Consider the following 19,345-nt stretch of genomic DNA (forward strand, 5'->3'; position numbering starts at 1 on the left):
ATGGAATGAGACAGATGTGGGTGGACAGAAGTGAGATGCTAGCACCAGTTTGGAGAGAATGTTAGATTTCCTTCCTTATCACTGTTGAAGTATTCCTTACTAAAGGGATCCCCTGGCAAGGGTACCCCAATGAATGGCTAGTATACCAATGCCTTGGGTATCAAGGACATTGTTCATTATATGTATGCTTCCCGCTCATGGTGTAGGGCATAAAGGTGATGTATGGACATACATAGCTAAGAACTTCTTTGCTGCCAGTCCGTAAATGCCATCTTTGATCGTTGATTTGAACACTCCTTTGTTTCTGCTGGTTACCAAGCTGATTTCATGTAAGTGCTCCTGTGAGTTTTTTCTTCTTATCTTGTCCTTTTTGTTGAGAGGTTACATGTCATCCAGAAAGGCAAAATGTCACTGTGGGAGACAAATTCCCTATAAGGACCATCACGAGCAGTGTTTTGTTTTGTGTGGGTGCTTTTCACGATCATATGCCTTGCCCAGTTTGTCAAGTGTTTGTCCCTTAGACTCTTTGTACTTGTCTCTCCTCCTCTATCTGTCTTGAGAACCAGCATCTTAAGTTGTTGGTGCAAGGTGCAGTGGGGTAATCAGCACTGCCTGAAGGTTAGCCATTTGCCGAGAAGAAGACCAAAAAAGTTAGGTCAGATTTGGCTGCTGTACCACCTCCCCCAGACAGTAGTCATGAGGCTGGTGAAAGCCCAGAGGATTGTCTGGATATTCCGTCAAATTCCTGTACAGTGATTACTTCGGAAGCCGGCATGAATCTGACTTCTCACACATCATAGTAGGCTCTGCAGACGTCCATTACAGATGTTGAGCTGATTATATTTAAGGGACTGAAGAGTGTCCCTCAGATTTTTGTTAGGGTGGAGATTCCAACTACATTGATGGAGTGTCGGCAGGGGTCCGAACCTCCTAAAATCTTTAGGGCTGACATCCCTTTGAAAAAGAAGCAGAAAATAAAACATGTTTTCCTACTCTGAAGGATCCTCAGTGTGAATGGCAGGGTTTTACACAGGGTTTGTTTAATTCTCTCATGGACTTGAACCCCCTCCCCCCAGGGAGTTTCTGTTTCTACGCCCTTGGTCATCTACTCCTCTTGAGGCCTAGGAATCTGGACTCTTCTGATGAGGACTTGGAGTCTGTAGAAGAGTCTTTGGCGTACTTCTCTCAGATTCCTTCTCCATTAGAATATGGTTCTGTGGAGAAAAACTCCATTAGGCGAGATTCTCCCTTTGAAGAAATTTCCTTTGGGATATTATGGCTTGTATGATGGAATATTTTACATGGGATTATACACAGGTTTCTGACATTCAGAAGAGGTATTATGAACTCCTCCAAATGGAGTCTTCTAAGCCCTCTGCTGTCCTTCCTGTCCTTGCTGCCTTGTTAGACACCTTTTCAGCAGCTTTTCAGGCTCTTGATTTCCAGCCCCCAGCCCCTAAAACACCTGGTTTTATAAGATGTCTGATGATTGTAAGTTGCAAATGTCCTTCAGCTGATCCCTCTGTTGCCTCTGTTTCTTCTGACAAACCTTCCAATTTGTTGTCTCCTACTAAATTACTTCCTTCTGACAAGAACAGTAGGGCCATGGAAAGGTTGGGCAAAAAGGTGTATACTGCTGCTACCCTGGCCTTTTGGTCTATTAACTTCCATGACCATATAATCAAGTATGTTTTCATTCTACTCTCTCAGGCTTATCAGGTTACTTTTGACCTTCCTGATTCTGAGAGGAATGTTTCAGAACTGTCTTTGTTGGGCTCCTCTTCTCAAGTGTCCCATCAGCCTGTTAAATGTAGTTATGATACAGCTGATGCTTCTTCTAGAGCTGCTGCCTTTGGTTCTGTGTTAAGACGCTATTCTTGGCTTCATCTCCAGCCTTTGCCTGATGATATTAAAGCTAAAGTGATGTATGCTCCTCTCGACAGTAAAAAATCTATCTCTTTGGTTATCCAGCTGCTGAGCTTTTTAAGTCCCTACAGGAGAAGGGTAAGGCCTTGCAGGAATTGAAACACATTTTTGTATCCCTGTTCCCAAATTTCAGAGGAATTATCCTTCCAAGCCTGCCTTTGTACATAGACAGTCTCGCCCTGCTCCCAAAGGTAAAAGGGGTTCTAGAAGGGCTCCTCCTGTTAAATCTACTGAGATGCCTCCCTTTCCAGACAAGCCAGGTTCTGTCTGACTACTTTCTTCCCTCCATACTAAGTCAGGTTCCTTTATCTTTCCCTGTCTCTTCACAATTGACTAAGGATCACTTAGGATTCTTGGGTTCTGTCCATTATTTGTCAGGGGTATTTCATGTTTTGGTCCAGTATAAACAAACTCCTTTCCCCTGGATGCTCTCACCCACCTACCCCTCTTGACACTGATCCTAACACCCCCCCTTCAAACTGCCAATTCATTCAATACCTTCTTTACAGAGACCATTCAATCTCTAGCTAGTCAACTAATACCAGATAACTCAAGCCCTTCTACTACCAGATCATTTTCTCTACCAACTTTTAAACTGCAACCCATCTCTATTACTTTCATCTGTAAAATCATCCAAAAACTTAAACCTAGTACCCCTTCTGCCGACCAAATACCATCAGAATACCTGCAAAAAGCAGCTAAGATAATTGCATACCCTGTATCCATCCTCATTAACAGAGCCATTAAAGAAGGAACCATTCCTGACATTTGGAAAATCTCCCAAATTATTCCCCTTCATAAAGGCGGCAATTCAAATGATTACTGTAATTACAGACCAATAGCTCTATTATCTCCTCTATCTAAAATAATGGAAAAATGCATTCACCAACAAGTACTACACCATTTATCTCAACATAACATAATAGCAAACTGTCAACATGGCTTTAGGCCATCACATAGTACCACAACTGCTCTACTATCTTTTATTGATACCATCAACAGAAACCGCAATAACAATATCCTCTCATCTGCTCTATTTATTGACCTCTCAAAGGCTTTTGACATGGTCAACCATGCCCTCCTCATCAGCACTCTAGAATCCCTTGCCTTCGATCACCTGACTATTAAATGGTTCAGATCCTACCTTAGCAATAGGCAACAAGCAGTTCTCTGGCAAAACAATATATCATCCCTCCAGCCAGTAACCCTCGGAGTCCCTCAAGGCTCTATTCTAGGACCACTGCTCTTTTCATTATTTATCAATGACCTCCATCTAGCACTCCCACAAGCCACCTGCATTCAATATGCAGACGATTCTACCCGAGGATGCTCAGCAAACTCCCCTTCAGAACTACACTCTCCAACCCAAGATGTATTTAACATAGTAGAAACATGGTTTACTAAGAGATGCCCCCTTCTCAATGCTAAAAAAACTAAGCTCCTCCTCTTTACACCCACCAATAAAACCTTACCCATTGATTTCTCTGTCTCCTCCAATAACAGCACTATCATACTTCCTGATACAACCACCAAACTGCTCGGAATAACTATTGACAATCACGTTACTGTTGATACCCACATAAATAACACTATCAAAACTGTCAATAGAAAAATTGGTTCCTTATACAGGATCAAACCTTTCCTCACCCCTATAGCCAGAACTAAAATTGCTCACTCTCACTTAATATCAACTCTTCTGTATGCTTCGCCCATATATACTAACCTAAAGAAAAATAATCTTACCAAACTAACAAATTCTTATAATAACATCGCCAGATTTGCAACTGGTAATCCCTTTAGAACCCACCACTGTTTGAATCTAAGGCAACTAGGCTGGCTTGAACTTCAAAACCAACTGATAGTATCCCAACTCACCATTGCCCACAAGATCTTCTACCAACCCAACAACACTCCTATACTCTCCAATCTCATCCTCCAGTACAAAAATCTTAACTCCCTGCGCTCTTCCAACAAACTCCTTGCCTGTATATGCAAGTCTAACAATCTGGCTGGAGACTCTCTTTTTTCTAACACAGTGGGAAAAAACTGGAACCTACTGCCAAATTAACTAACATTACTTTCTTCCTTGCCTCTATTTAAACACAACCTCAAAAAACACCTAAATTCTCACTGGCTATGCCCCTGCAGCAATCCTGACTAATCTTCTTCCTCTCTTCTTCTTTTTCTAATTACACCTCCTGCTACTTCTTATTTCTTCTACTCTTACTTCAACTACTTATACTCCAAATTGATTGCTACATGCTCACTCCTTGTTTGACTTACCAACTGTTGTTCCTAATTTGATATGCCTAAAGAGTAATTCCTACTCTATATTATTACTACTTCCTACAAGGCATACTTTTTAATTCTAAACATTATTTACTTGTAATTGTTATTTTTATTTTAATCCCTGTGGATGATTTTCTAAGTTGTATAACTGCCGGAGCTTTTCTCCCCGAGCCTCTACTGAAAATGGAAATATATCCAGTTAGACTAGCCCGGTTAACAAATGTAAAATAAATAAATAAATGTTGTTGAAATCCCTTCCTACTTTTTTGGGTATTCCTCAACCTTCTTAGGAACAGCTGCCCTTTTTACCAGATATACTTCAGAGCCTTTTATTTCAATACTCCATCCAAGCAGTTTCTACTCCTCAAAGGGGGAAGTTGTTTTATTCCAAAATGTTTTTGGTTCCTAAAAAAGAAGGCACCTAGAGGCCCATTCTGGATCTTTCTCAGTTCAACACCTTTCTGAAGGTTCCTTCCTTTCAAATGTAGTGTCTTCAGACCTTGTTTCCTGTTCCTTCTACCTCAGTCTTTCCTAGTCTCTCTGGATCTCAAGGATGTCTATTCATCCCCATTTTAAGATATTTTTGCTGTAAGGAAGCTGAAGCTGCAGGCTCAAAAGGAGCCTGAGTCAGTTTTTCAAGAACAAAATTAAGGTCCCGGGAAGGAGGAATAGGCTTCCTGGGAGGCCTAGTATGAAGGGTGCCATTAAAACATTGTTTGTCCTCAAACCTAGAAGCCAAAGGAGGAGTCAAAGGCAGACAAACAGAAATAGCTGAAATGTGAGCTTTAACTGAAGAGTATGTCAACTCAGCATGGAGCAAATCGCACAAATAAGAGAGAACCAAAGAAACTTCCACAGAATCTGGATCTTGGTTATGAGCAAGACACCAGATGGAATATCACTTCCAGTTGGATAAATAAGATTGCTTAGTAGTGGGTTTCCTGGCCTCCTGTAGAACCCAAAGAGCATCCTCAGAAAAAAGACACCTAAGGCTTGGGTATACTGGCCAGACGTTGGGCTACTCTTGGCAGGGAACCCCTTTAGTAAGGAATACTGCAGTAGTGAACGGAAGGACATCTACTGTTATGGAAAGATTTTTTACAACTATACGTTCTAGTCAGCTAGTCAGCATTGTGCAAGTAAGTGCTTGTATAGCACTGAATTTGCTATTTTTCAGGCATGTTGACTTTGTGATCCAAGCTGGCAGTAGTAATAAGGACACTAGCTCTGAAAACAAATTATTTTCAGTTAATATTTCTTACCTAACATAAAAAGCTAATTTTCTAAGGAAAATTTTCAGCACTGGTAGTGATGTATTTTGGCACATCCATTTCAGGAAAAAATGAAGAATATGATAGTGAAATTAAAGTTATGTGGAAGAGTACAATTCTTTTAAAAATGTGTGACCACTGAGCAGCCTAGTATGTGGCCACAGGTTTCAGTGCAACACCGTCTCAGTATGCATGTGCTTATTTTGCACCACCATAGAAATGCCCACAGTGTGGTTACAGTCTTCATTCTGCCTTTTTAATGTAAGGTGCTAAAAATATGTACCATTTACATAGAAGAAATGCTCTGAGCAACTCTGTGGAGGCACAGTGATCTGGAACCATCTTTTATTGCAGTTTATTTAGGCAGACTACTGCAATATCCACAGCCTTTCTTTGTACAAATGCATCCCTGTCTTTATATACAGGTGCACAGTGCTTGATGACTGCTTTTATTTTTCTTCTTCTCCAATTAAGCTGTTTCAACCACCCACTACTTCCCAGTACAAATACACATTTGTTTCTCTACCAGGTTAATTCTATAACCATAGACAGTGTTCATGTAGGCTCTTTCAAAATCTGCCCCATATCAGGGATTTTATCATATTTTACAGTATAGTTACTTAATAGTTAAACAGCTCACTGTATGATGCCCAAAACATATTTATATTAAATGAGGAACCTCTACTTGCAACCGACCTGAAAAATAATATCAGGCACACAACATCTGCAAATAATTTTTCTCAAGTAGGTAGGCCAGTACTGCTGACCAACAGGGTGCTGGTGGAAATTGGGCTACTGTTGGCCGAAGGAGGAGAAGAGGGGGAAGGCATGCCCGAAGGCAGATAAAGGCTAGGATTGTGGTAGTGAGGGTCAGAACTTTGAATGTTAGCATTATGACTGGTATAAGGAGAGAGCTAGCTGATCTAATGGACAGAAGGAAGGTTGGTATATTGTGTGTGCAAGAGACCAGATGGAAGGGGAGCAAGGCTAGGTGTATCAGCGGCGGGTTCAGCTTGTTTGTCATGGTGTGGATGGGAGGAGAAATGGTGTAGGGGTTATCCTGAAGGAACAGTATGGTAAGAGTGTTTTGGAGGTGAAAAGTGTATCGGATAGAGTGATGTTTATGAAGCTGGAAATTGATGGTGTAATGATGAATGTTGTCAGTGCATATGCTCCACAAGTTGGGTGTGCAATGGATGAGAAAGAAAAAATTTGGAGTAGGTTGGATGAAGTGGTGATGACTGTACCCAAGGGTGAGAGAGTGGTGATTGGAGCAGATTTCAATGGGCATGTTGGTGAAGGGAACAGAGGGGATGAGGAAGTGATGGGTAGGTATGGTGTTAAGCAAAGGAATGCAGAAGGTCAGATGGTAGTGGATTTTGCAAAAAGGATGGACATGGCTGTGGTGAATACGTATTTTAACAAGAGGGAGGAACATAGGGTGACATACAAGAGTGGAGGAAGATGCACACAGGTGGATTATATCTTATGTAGAAGGGCTAGTCTGAAGGAGATTGGAGACTGTAAAGTGGTGGCAGGGGAAAGTGTAGTTAGACAGCATAGGATGGTGGTTTGTAGGATGACATTGTTGATTAAGAAGAGGAGGAGGAGTGTGAGGGCAGCACCAAGGATCAAATGGTGGAAATTGAAAAAGGGTAATTGTGAGGTGGAGTTCAGGGAAGAGTTAAGACAGGCACTGGGTGGCAGTGAAGAGTAACCGAATAGCTGGGTAACTACAGCAGAGCTAGTAAGGGAGATGGCTAGAAAGGTGCTTGGTGTGACATCTGGAAAGAGGAAGGAGGACAAGGAGACATGGTGGTGGAATGAGGGAGTACAGGAGAGTATACAGAGAAAGAGGTTGGTGAAGATGTGGGATTGTCAGATGAAGAAAGTAGACACAAGTATAAGGAGATGAGGTGCATGGCAAAGAGAGAGGTGGCGAAGGCTAAGGATAAGGCGTATAGAGTTGTATGAAAGGTTGGACGCTAAGGAGGAAGAAAAGGACCTGCACCGATTGGCTAGACAGAGGGACTGAGCTAGAAAACATTTGCAGCAGGTAAGGGTGATAAAGGATAATGAGGGAAACGTACTCACAAGCTAGGAGAGTGTGTTGAGCAGATGGAAAGAGTACTTTGAGGGGCTGATGAATGAAGAGAATGAGAGGGAGAGAAGGTTGGATGATGTGCCGATAGTGAATCATGAAGTGCAGTGGATTAGCAAGGAGGAAGTAAGGATAGCTATGAAGAGGATGAAGAATGGAAAGGCTGTTGGTCCAGATGACATACCTGTGGAAGCAGGTAGGTGTTTAGGTGAAATGGCAGTGGAGTTTTTAACTAGATTGTTTAATAAAATCTTGGAAAGTGAGAGGATGCCTGAGGAATGGAGAAAAAGTGTTTTGGTACCGATTTTTAAGAATAAGGGTGATGTGCAGAGCTGTAGTAACTACAGAGGGATTAAGTTGATCAGTCACAGCATGAACTTATGGGAAAGAGTAGTGAAAGCTAGGTTAAGAAGGGAGGTGATGATTAGTGATCAGCAGTATGGCTTCATGCCAGGAAAGAGCACTACAGATGCGATGTTTGCTCTGAGAGTGTTGATGGAGAAGTACAGAGAAGGCCAGAAGGAGTTGCATTGTGTCCTTGTGGACTTAGAGAAAGCATATGACAGGGTGCCTAGAGAGGAGTTGTGGTATTGTATGAGGAAGTCAGGAGTGTCAGAGAAGTATGTAAGAGTGGTACAGGATATGTACGAGGGTAGTGTGACAGCAGTGAGGTCTGCAGTGGGAGTGACGGATGCGTTTAAGGTGGAAGTAGGATTACATCAAGGATCAGCTCTGAGCCCTTTCTTATTTACAATGGTGATGGACAGAGTGATAGGCGAGATCAGACAGGAGTCCCCGTGGACTATGATGCTTGCAGATGACATTGTGATCTGTAGTGAGATTAGGGAACAGGTGGAAGAGACCCAGGAGAGGTGGAAATATGCTCTAGAGAGAAGAGGAATGAAGATCAGCAGGACTAAGGCAGAATATATGTGTGTGAATGAGAGGGAGGATAGAAGAATTGTGAGGATGCAGGGAGTAGAGCTGGCGAAGGTGGATGAGTTTAAATACTTGGGATCAACAGTTCAGAGTAATTGTGAGTGTGGACAAGAGGTGAAGAAGAGAGTACAGGCAGGATGGAGTGGGTGGAGATGAGTGTCAGGAGTGATTTGTGACAGACGAGTACCAGTAAGAGTGAAAGGGAAGGTCTACAAGAGGGTAATGAGACCAGCTATGTTATATGGGTTGGAGACAGTGGCATTGACAAAAAGGCAAGAGTCAGAGCTGGACGTGGCAGAGTTAAAGATGTTAAGATTTGCACTGGGTGTGACAAGGGTGGACAGGATTAGGAACAAGTATATTAGAGGGTCAGCCCAGGTTGGAAGGTTTGGAGACAAAGCCAGAGAGGCAAGATTACGTTGGTTTGAACATATGCTGAGGAGGGATGCAGAGTATATTGGGAAAAAGATGCTAAGGATGAAGCTGCCAGGTAACAGGAAAAGAAGAAGGCCTAAGATAAGGTTTACGGATGTGGTGAGAGAGGACATGCACGTGGTTGGTGTGACAGAGCAAGATGCAGTGGACAGGAAGAAATGGAAACATGATCTGCTGTGGCGACCCCAAACGGGAGCAGCCGAAAGAAGAAGAAGAAGAAGAGGTAGGCATACAGCAAATGATGTAGGATATAAATTAAATCAAGTTCAAGTGTCATTAATATTAATGCATGGTAAAGCAGAAACAAATCCTCAAATAAGTTAAGCATAATAAAACAAAACAAAAACAAAATAACTGCATATAGCCAACACTATAGAAGCAGCAAATCTGATTTCTTAAAATACACTTAGAAAAAAATGACTGAAAACAGACCTCATCTAGCATTTTCAGTTATGTGCCTAAGTTGTGCCATCACTCATATGATATCATAGGAAATGGTTTCATATTATACATTTGCAAATTACCCCACAAACAAAAATACCAGGGAAAGTTTTCTATGCACTGGATACAGCCATAATACCTTTATGCCTTTCAGCTTCTTTACTCAAGAATTCTGGACAAAAACAAAAATAATGGGGGGACAAAGGCACAAAATGTGGAGTATTTTTCAAATATTACTCTAATTCACCCTAAATATTCATAGAACAGCAGGTTTTGCGTTGATATGCATCTTTTAAATAAGAAGTCTGAAACTTTACAGTCTGACATGTAAATCCTCCGGTGAAAAAAAGCAAAGGTATGATGCATGTAAATCCTCTGGTGAAAAAATGCAAAGATGTAAATCAGCTAATAAGATGTAAAGGAGTTCAAGTCCTCTGGACTGTTAATGTGCTGTTTTGTGTAACCAGTTATGTGTAACCTGTCTACCTCCATTTGCCCACCAACTGACTATAAGCAAATTACTTAACAAGACACTGCTTCTGGGTTGCCCCTGAAAAGTTCACTTGTGTTTGGTGGCTTGCCTTGTTAATAAATGTATAAAAAATACAATTTTAAATCAAACATGTCCTCTAGCTGTGCATTATACAACTTAAACAGGCTGCATACAGCATACACTGTCAAGGCAGCAAATCACAATGCTCAAAATAAATTTGGCAAAAATGTATTTCTTGACTCAAAATAGTTTTCCATTTTACACCCAAGTAAGTTAATTACAGTTATGCTGGTATTCACATGACATGTTACAGGAAATTAATTTCCTTTTCTGGATTTGTAAATTACGCCACAAGAAATTAGAAAGACTTTGAAAAGTTTTAGATGTAGAGGAGTCCTATCCAGACTGTGAACAGCTACTAGTCAAGCCTCTGGGGTGAAAAATAACTGATGCATATGTGATTTAACAGAAACCTCACATGGCAGCAGAAATATCTGACGTACAATTTAAAAATTGAAGAGGTAAGGTTGAGCAATAAATTAACAACTCATGGCAATCACTCATATTGGTATATCAAAGTGAAAACAAAATGTGTCACCTTTTTGTTTTTTACTTACAAAATCCATGCTTCAAATACACTGTCACCATTATAAAACAAAAAAGAATAAGATATATTTTTTCTAAAATCTATCACATATCGCGACCTGGTCAATTTGTGTGTTGTACCTGTGAAGGAGAAAACATTTGCCTACATGCTCTCTGTGAGTAGCTTTCTGTGACTAACTACCAAAAAAAAAAAAAAACAATCTTAGAGGGAAAGACGACAACTTGGATGTTCAGCTACACTGTGTATGCTGTTTACAGTTAATATCTGGTTGTCTAACAAAATCTGAAAGAATTCATTTAAGGCACTTTCAGTTAATTCATCGGTTAACAATATGATGTCTAGCGACTGGCAAAATAAATCCACAAGACTTCTCATTAGCTGTAGAGTATATCTGTCCCCTGATTTATTGCACTTACAGAGCTGCTTTAAAAAAGTGTAAGAAATTCCTGGATAAACTTTTTCTAATCAAGTTAAAAAAATACACACTGTGTGGGCATGGTTCACTCCAGCATAAAAATAATTGCATCCAGAAACTGGTAGCAGAGAGGTAATCATTAAGCCTTCATATATGCTTTTTATTTAGGCTGTAAAATAGAGTGTAAGTTTGGACTGCATAGTTAGAGAAAAAGTAAAGAAATGCACAGGTAACTTCATTGTCAAGAGGCGTAACCTCACCTATTGCAAATAACCATGGTATGAAAATTACTTGCGCTACCACCTTTGAAAGTATGGCAAGGAAAAAAGTGGTGAAAAGTAATGAATTTTCGTGTATCAAGAATAGTGCTTATGGTTAAATAATGTAGAACCTGTATCAGTTAACCTTTAGTTGTCCTTTCCCAATCCTGTTAATATTTTGTATTCTTGAATATGGGTCATTTCACACAACCTCCTCTTGGTCAGCTTCTGAAGTACTTTTCTCAGTCACGATGGGAGATGCAGTTGGGAGAGCCACTTAGGATCTTAGGTTCATCAGGTCATCTGATTGACTTCTCCAGTCATGACCCTTTGAGACCTGTGACCCAGATTACAAAATTAAATAAATAAATACATTACAATAATATTAAATAAAATAAAGCACCTGTCAGTTAAAATGAAAAAAAGTACTGCCAAAAAAAAAAGGGGGGGGGGTGGAGAAAACCCCTGGGCAAGGCCTAACTCCACCACTAAATATGGCCTTTGTTTTATCTTCATTAATTTTATATCCCAAAAGGCTAGAAACTGTCTCAAAATGGTGCATAACACCGAGATCTACTTTCCTGGATTTATCACATACAAAATAATATCATCTGCAAATAAAGTCAACTCTTCTTGATTACCATACGAATTATATCCTTGAATGTCTAAATCCCTTGTTTTCTTTGCCAGAGGCTCTAAATATAAAGCAAAGATCAAAGGGGAAAGAAAATTCTGGCAACTCTTGAGCCAAACTATACATCACTGCCTTTTGTACCAGTCTTATCTGGCTGGGATTACTGCTTGTACCATTCCTCTATTTTGGACAGAAGTTTGTTCGAATTCAATTGGTTGGACATCTTGATTTGTATGTAGGCTTTCATACTGACCTTCCCAACTTTCATTAGTGCCATTCTTAGGAAACTGTTACCAAGATGGATACCCTGGTGTGCAGCATAACAAAACCTACATCTGTATTATGAATCATATTGCCAGAAACGATGATGCTTATTTGATTAAATATTTTTTTTTATTGCAATAGACTTTCCATCTTCTGAACAGGCTTTCTACATTTCTCTTATTCTGTTCTCTTGGATTCATTTAATCCTGTCTATACTTATTTTATTTATTTTTATTTGTATTTGTTTTCCAGGGGAGAGCACTGATCTCCATGGACCTTTTTCACACTCAGCCCAGAAGCTGTGCCTGCTTAAGTGACTTATTCAGTCACATAGTTAGGCAATTGAGGCTGAGGAAATCAAACCTTGCACCTCTGGACCACAGGAAACAGCTCACTAGAAAGCTCCTTAATCATGTAAGCCAACTTCTGTTTACTAGGCTTAATTTAATTACTGTATGTTTTTCAAATTCATTATTTGGTTTGAGTCCCTGACGTCATCTCATCTCCTTAACTAGAAAGAAAAGAGAATAAGGAGATGTGATGAAGTCTTTGCTTTCTAGTTCCCTAAATTTCGAATCATAATGCCCTCTGCCTTCCCCATATTTGTTGTACAACATAACTTCTTTTGTAATTCTGGAATCAGCTCTTGGCATTCAGACCCACCCGTTATCTATAGACATCAGTTAAGTAGCTAAAAGCTTTCTTTTTGAGAACACCTTTTCTCTAGATTTGTTTCTTGTGTTTCAGATACCATTTCAAGTATTTTTTTTTTTGCATTTTAATAATTTACTTTGCCACATAATGCAGCAAATTACTTATATTTCTACATTAGAGTACACATTATCATGATGCACTTACGGTCTTAGTTATAACATTCACTTTGTCTCAAAAGATATTTTGTCCTCCCTTGAGTTGTTCCTGTGAGATTTGACTTATTTGTGTTGTGATTTTCAGATAAACCTGTGTAGTTTCAGTGATCTGCTGTTTCATTGACTACAAGGGTCATTTGTAGCCCTGCAACACTCACTATTAATGCAGTGCACTGTAGGTTGGCAACTGAAGTTGATTTGTGCCCTGCTCTCACTGTATACTAGGAATAAACCAAAAGGAAGATAGATGTACAGATTTTTTTTAAATGCTTAACCAGTTTACTGTCCATGAATGGTCAATACATCTCTGCTTGTCTAGTGGCTTTTGTGTATAGTGCTTTCAGATGTTTTTATTGCTTTTGTCTTCAAGGTACTGTTCTTTCATACATATACTTAAGTTGGAGATGTACACCAAAAAAAATGAAAAAATGGACTAGTATTGAATTATTTATTGTATATAAAGCACAAGCACTTTGGTGTGATTTTACAACTTTAAATAAGGAATCCGAGTTTCAAGATAATAGCAAAGGTGGCTTCCTAGTGTCCATGTTTTAGTTATGTATGAAACTTCTAGATAAAACTTGGAAGATTTAACCTAACTAGCATGAAGGAGGAGGTCAGTAGTAGTTTAGGATGATAACGGATCAAAAGTACTTCACACTGTAGTGTTTCCTTTTAACACTGCATGTCAGCTAGCCTGACCATGTGATATACAACATACAGTGTGTTACAAGATGTATTGAACTGTAACATTCTTTCAAATGTTGCTTTATCCATAGAAAGCTGCCTCCACTTTTTTACAGATGAAGAGGATTCACGTCTGTTCATTACAGAAGTAAAAGTAAACAGAAAGGCAGTGTTGAGTGAAAAAGAAATTATTGCATGTTAGTATGATTCAGACAACCAGTAGGTTCTGTACTATCTTGGATTCCTTAAAGGGCAGCTGTGCGTTATAAACATGCTTTATTTACCCAGTGTGTGTGTGCTATCCTCCTCCTTGCAAAACGATCCTTACATTGTCATACATTAAAGAAGCCATTTCTTCCCATCTCTGGCATTCCTATCCTATTCATTTTTCCCAGTGCACACCATGCTGACTGTGAATGAAATCTCATGGTGCATTCTTTAGGAATTTGTCACTCTGAGCATTACACAATCTCTCTCTTTAAATTATAATGTTCTTGGCCAAGGGGAAACGCACATCACATTATTGTCTTTTCATTCCTATTTGTTAGTGTCATTAACCTATCATTTTTTTTCTACTTCACAGATCTTTTACTATATACTGTCATTTACAGCTACTTTATTTTTTTCCCTGGGGCCATAAACCTCTTGAACCTTTGGAAGTTTCATAGCCCTTTAGCTCTTTTACAATTTTTGTCTTAAAGTGAAGAAACCTGATAGTAGTAACAGAAAGTTTAAGTGATGCCCGTAATAAAAAAAAAAAAAAAAAAACTCTAAGCACAGTTTTGCAGCAGAAGAACTTGCTTATTGCAGTGTGTTTGAAATATGAAAAAGAAACCAAGACCATGTGTGTCATGAAAGAAATTTTCAGCGATTTTCAAACTTGTAGTATTTTTGAGTTCTGCCACTGTAAGAAAATGCAGACAAATTTTTGGCTAAGGGAGTAGGGTAAGATAATTTTATATTCTAAGGACTCAGACTGCATTATAGAAAAAAAGGAAGCTCAAGTGAAAAACAAAATCGCATCAGTATGTCTTCCATCATCAGGGCATTTTGCATTAGAACAAAATGAAAATTAGTAGGGACTACGTTGGTTGCCACAGAGAAATTAATATAACCTAGATACTGGGCAAGCAGTAGATTAAACCCTGAATGGAGAGAAAACATTTTCTACCAGGGTGTTAATGTACATATAGTGCCAACTGAAAAACAAGCCTGATGCTTCACAGTACCATATTAAGCTGCTGTGATGCTCGGACCGAAAAAAGCAAATGCATGCCTTTTGTGTGGGTTAAACAGGGCTTTGCTTATTAACGAGCATACAATTTTAAAAAGAAGTATGTGTGTGTGTGTGTGTGTGTGTGTGTGTGTGTGTGTGTGTGTGTGTGTGTGTGTGTGTGTGTGTGAGAGAGAGAGAGAGAGAAAGAAACATAAACGAGAGAGATGGAACCCATTATAACGTCTTCAGACTCCATTAGATAGTCCATCAGAATGCTTTCATTTAAGACTAAGAATTATGAAACTCTAATGTCTGGTATTTGACTGACTTTAATCCTCATTGCTGTACAGCACATTGACTTTTCTACAAGGGACAGAGCAGCCCTATACAGCAAAATCAGTGACTGTAAAAAGATAAGGGGGGGTGAATGCTTTGAATTCTTTTATTTTTCATTCATTCCTCACAATGAGACACCTGAGGTATATTAACTCAACAAGTTGGCTATAACTGTTGGGCGTATGTGTGTATTTCTCTGTATATGTATGAGGTCTGTCTGTGTTTCTGTGTGTGTGTGTGCGTGTGTGTGTGTGTGTGTGTGTGTGTGTGTGTGTGTGTGTGTGTGTGTATGTGGGTGGTTTGCACACATGCTCGCATCTGTTTATATACATTACCTATATTTTGGATGTAAAATACTTCCTCTAATAATAATTACATATGCTACAGCAAGTTTGAAACATTGAGTAACTAGTTTGCATCAAAAATATAAAAGAAAAAAATGCAAAACAATTTAACAGGTGCCTGTGGCGTCGGGACTCAACACCCCTGGGTGGGCTTGGTAGCGTTGACGCCTCACAGTAAGACACTGTCCAGTTCGATTCTCAGCTAGAGCGTCTTCTGCGTGGAGACATGCATGAATGGGCGTACCTTCGTTGAAGGTTGTGCGTCAGGTCTGGCAAGCCGCTACGTAAAAATCAACTGCCAATCATTAGCGGACCGGAGTTCCACTGTGGCGACCCCTAACTGGGAAAAGCCAAAAGACACAAACAAACACACACTGTGTTGGGCATTACTTCTTACATAGAACATCAAAATAAGATTTATAAAAATATGCTTTTTTTTCCCAACCATAGTAGTCCTTTAGGGAAGCAACTTTCAACAGGTTTACAAAACATTCGGCAGTATTCAACTTGAGACTGTTGATAAATTAACTTGCTCAGTATGTGAGGATTATGCATTTTTTTATCTGCAGCCAAGGCTAACAGTTTCATAGTGGCGTTTTAAATGAAATGCTGATGTAGATATTAACACAGAATTCATTTCCTATCATAATTCCTGACCCTTCCCTTAACTGCGTTAGATTTCAAACTTGCATAATTTTCCTTCCCATTTTATTTGCTTTTCTTCCATGAATGCCACTGTCATATCATAAAATCTAAATAACTACCTATCTTACTTTACTTGCTGAGTGATCTATAAGTAGCTTTTCCTGAATATGTGACCAAGTGTCTCTGTCTTGTACACTTTATTTATTTATACAATATGTTAACTGCTGTAGAGTACTGATCCTATTGGACCAGTTGCAGTCTTGGCCCAGAGTGTAAACACACATCAAGTGAAAAAGAAAAAAATATATACAGCAAAAAGGGATAGTTAAACATGCAGTAGATAAGTGATTTAAGGAGGAAGTCAACAGAAACCACTATATATAATATTATAACCATAGTGCTTCTTTAAGGAAATCGCATTCAGCAGGCATATGCAAAGCATGTTGCAGTATTCAGCTTGAGAATGTTGATAAACTAACTTAAAATCTTCAGCCAGTGAAGAACTCTTTTGTCCGTTTCTGTTTTCTGATTTCCGTCATTATTCCTCTCTGTAAGTTTTTGTTGGAAAGCAAGTTCTTACATTATAGACCCATTGAGTTGCCAGTCAAATGGCCGTGCCCCAGTCCTGAAGATGTTCACTAACAAATGAAAAGCTTCTCTTTAACAAAGCAGTGCACCTATTACAATACCTAAGAAATGTACCTGCTGTACCTAGGATGCTTGCTTAACACCTTTTTTTTCAAATATGTGTAACTTTTAAAGTAAATTTGAAATTGTATATGCTTATAACTGGTTCACTTCTTTGGTGCATGGGTAAAAGTCAATTTATTTTTACCTGCTTATCACACACTTGGCACATGCTCAAAGTCAATTTATTTTACCAGCTCATTTGCATGATTAATAAATTAATGATTTAATAAAAATGGATCTGTAAGTATAACATACTTTTATCTAGGTTTAGCAAATGAATGCATTAATAAAAAGAGGGGTCTATAAGTATAATGCATATTTATCCAAACTTTTTCCTGTTGGTTTAAGTGAGTTTCTTTCCAGAATTGTATCAGGCAGTGTTTTTTTTTTTTATGGGAGCATATAGCAGAGGAACAGCTTTTAAAATCAAGAGGCAGTGCCCATCAGAATTTGATTACAAGTATCACCTAGAGCCTTATCTATTGTACAAGTAATTGCCTTTCACTCTCTGGGGGGAATAACACAATGATACTGACAAAGACATATAATTATGTGGCACAAGATTTTAAGAAAAGGTCAGTGTTCAAAAACTGGCCGAAGACTTGACAAGAAAATAGATCTAATTACTCATAATGGGGAGAAACTTAAGAACACATTTTGTTAAAAGTGGCAGAACATTGTTTCATGAGGACATGAAGTGTCACAATATCTTACTTGTTCTCTGACAGAACTACTCTTTAGACTGGATAACGATGATGGGGTCAAGAACAGTACACCGAAGAAGAAAATTCAAGAGAAAATGGATCAGTCGTTGCAAAAGGTAGCGTGCACTAATTTGACTTAAGAAAGATAGCTCGGAGTAGAATCCTGTACTTTTCCAAATCTGCTGTATTATTTATTTGTGCATGCATGTGCGAGTAAAATGGCATCAAGAAAAAGCTGTGATCTTGTTCACTTTTAGCTTAAATACATGCATAGGCTTACAGTAGGTTTTATTGTGCACTCCCTAAATGAATTTTTTTTCTTTTATGAATTACGCCTGCTATAGACCATTACTTACTCTACGGAATGTTTTGAACCTTCTTGCTGATGTGTACCCAGTCCCATATCTTAATGCATTATACACTAAGAATCCTCTTCTTTACCTGGGTCCAGCTATACCAAGTGTAATATCCTGTATTACATTCAGAGCAGTTACAGTCAGGTTGTGAGCTTAAGAGTGACATCCAGCGCTGGGCCATGAATAATCATTGTAACCCTGCACCTTTTTTGAGAGGCCTAGTTAACTAAAAAGGCAGTGTGCTTGTGTAATGCTTATCATTTTAACTACAAAAAGCTTGGATCACTCGACAAATAAATGACATTGAGTGGCTTTGCAAATATTCTGTAGGCATTATAAAACTCCTATAGATGATGATGCATTACCAAGGTAAGCAGTACCTGGGACCAGTGCCAAATCATGGCACACACACTCATTTTGGAAACCCCTGGGGTAGTAACTTGATCAGATACATAACAGTGAATTACTTTGAGATTATCAGCTTGTTCTTGCAAGGCCTTGTGACTGTGCAAGCTACCAGCAACCTACAGTAACCATAGCTACTAGTTTGCAGTTTCTTATGCCCCTGCAATTTTTGTGCACACATAGGTTGCAGGAAGTAAGGTGATGAGATGAAGTAGTAGTACATTTTGTCAGCTGGCACCCTTTGTATATGGTGAAGTGAGTGCTGCTATATTTTTGATTAGATTTACTGGAGAGACTGTTTCATGTCATAGCACACCTTACAGTTACCTGAGCTATCAATTCTGGGTAGTAGTGAAAATTAGTTAGCAAGTCTGTACAAGTGACAAGTGGTCCCATCAGGAAAGTAGAAAAAGTATGCTACTGTTAAGATTATTCCTTTTTACTTTTGTGACTGGACTTTTTGCAGATTTGCTGATTATAATTTACTCAAAGGTAAATACAGTTACTTGTATAAGTTTAAAGGCACCTTACTGTATTTGTTAATGTATCAGGTGTGTGTTTGTAGTGGCTGGAACATTTCTTTCACCTGCTGCATCTGCCACTGGCAGAGCTGTAGTAAGGGAATCTGGTGCCCTGATTAATACACCTGTTTGCTCCCCTCCAGTCCAAAAGTGATTGCTAAATGGCAGAAAGTAGACTGCTAAACTTTATTTTAAGAACAGTTTGACAGTTTACAAGTGGACATGAAAGCCATCACTTATTAACAGTTTTCAAACTGACTCTCAAACTGTTACTTTTTTTTTAGACTTAATTTCTATCTTTACAAAAATGCAACAATTTGATGGTTTACAACCTGACTTTAAGTGATCACAGTGCCTTAACAGCTTGTAAGTTGTCAGACTTTTTTTAAAGGCTCTGTACCCAGACAGGTGCCCCATTCACCTTAGTCTTTTTATGGCACAAGCCATTGGTGTGATATCCTGATGTTCAGATGTCACTTGTAGCTGTACATTGGAAC

General features: G+C 39.1%; 1 protein-coding gene across 1 annotated transcript in view; it reads left to right on the plus strand.

The window, feature by feature from the left end:
- Nucleotides 1–19,345, plus strand: part of CNTLN (centlein) — a 3,122,808-nt gene that overhangs the window by 1,672,253 nt on the left and 1,431,210 nt on the right. Inside the window, exon 14 of the mRNA XM_044061293.1 lies at nt 17,591–17,682. Coding sequence (XP_043917228.1) covers nt 17,591–17,682 — 92 coding nt within the window. The remainder of the gene's footprint in view (nt 1–17,590; nt 17,683–19,345) is intronic.

The sequence above is a fragment of the Protopterus annectens genome, chromosome 2.part0 (assembly GCF_019279795.1).
Source record: "Protopterus annectens isolate FY-2018-M chromosome 2.part0, PAN1.0, whole genome shotgun sequence".
Lineage (NCBI taxonomy): Eukaryota > Metazoa > Chordata > Ceratodontiformes > Protopteridae > Protopterus > Protopterus annectens.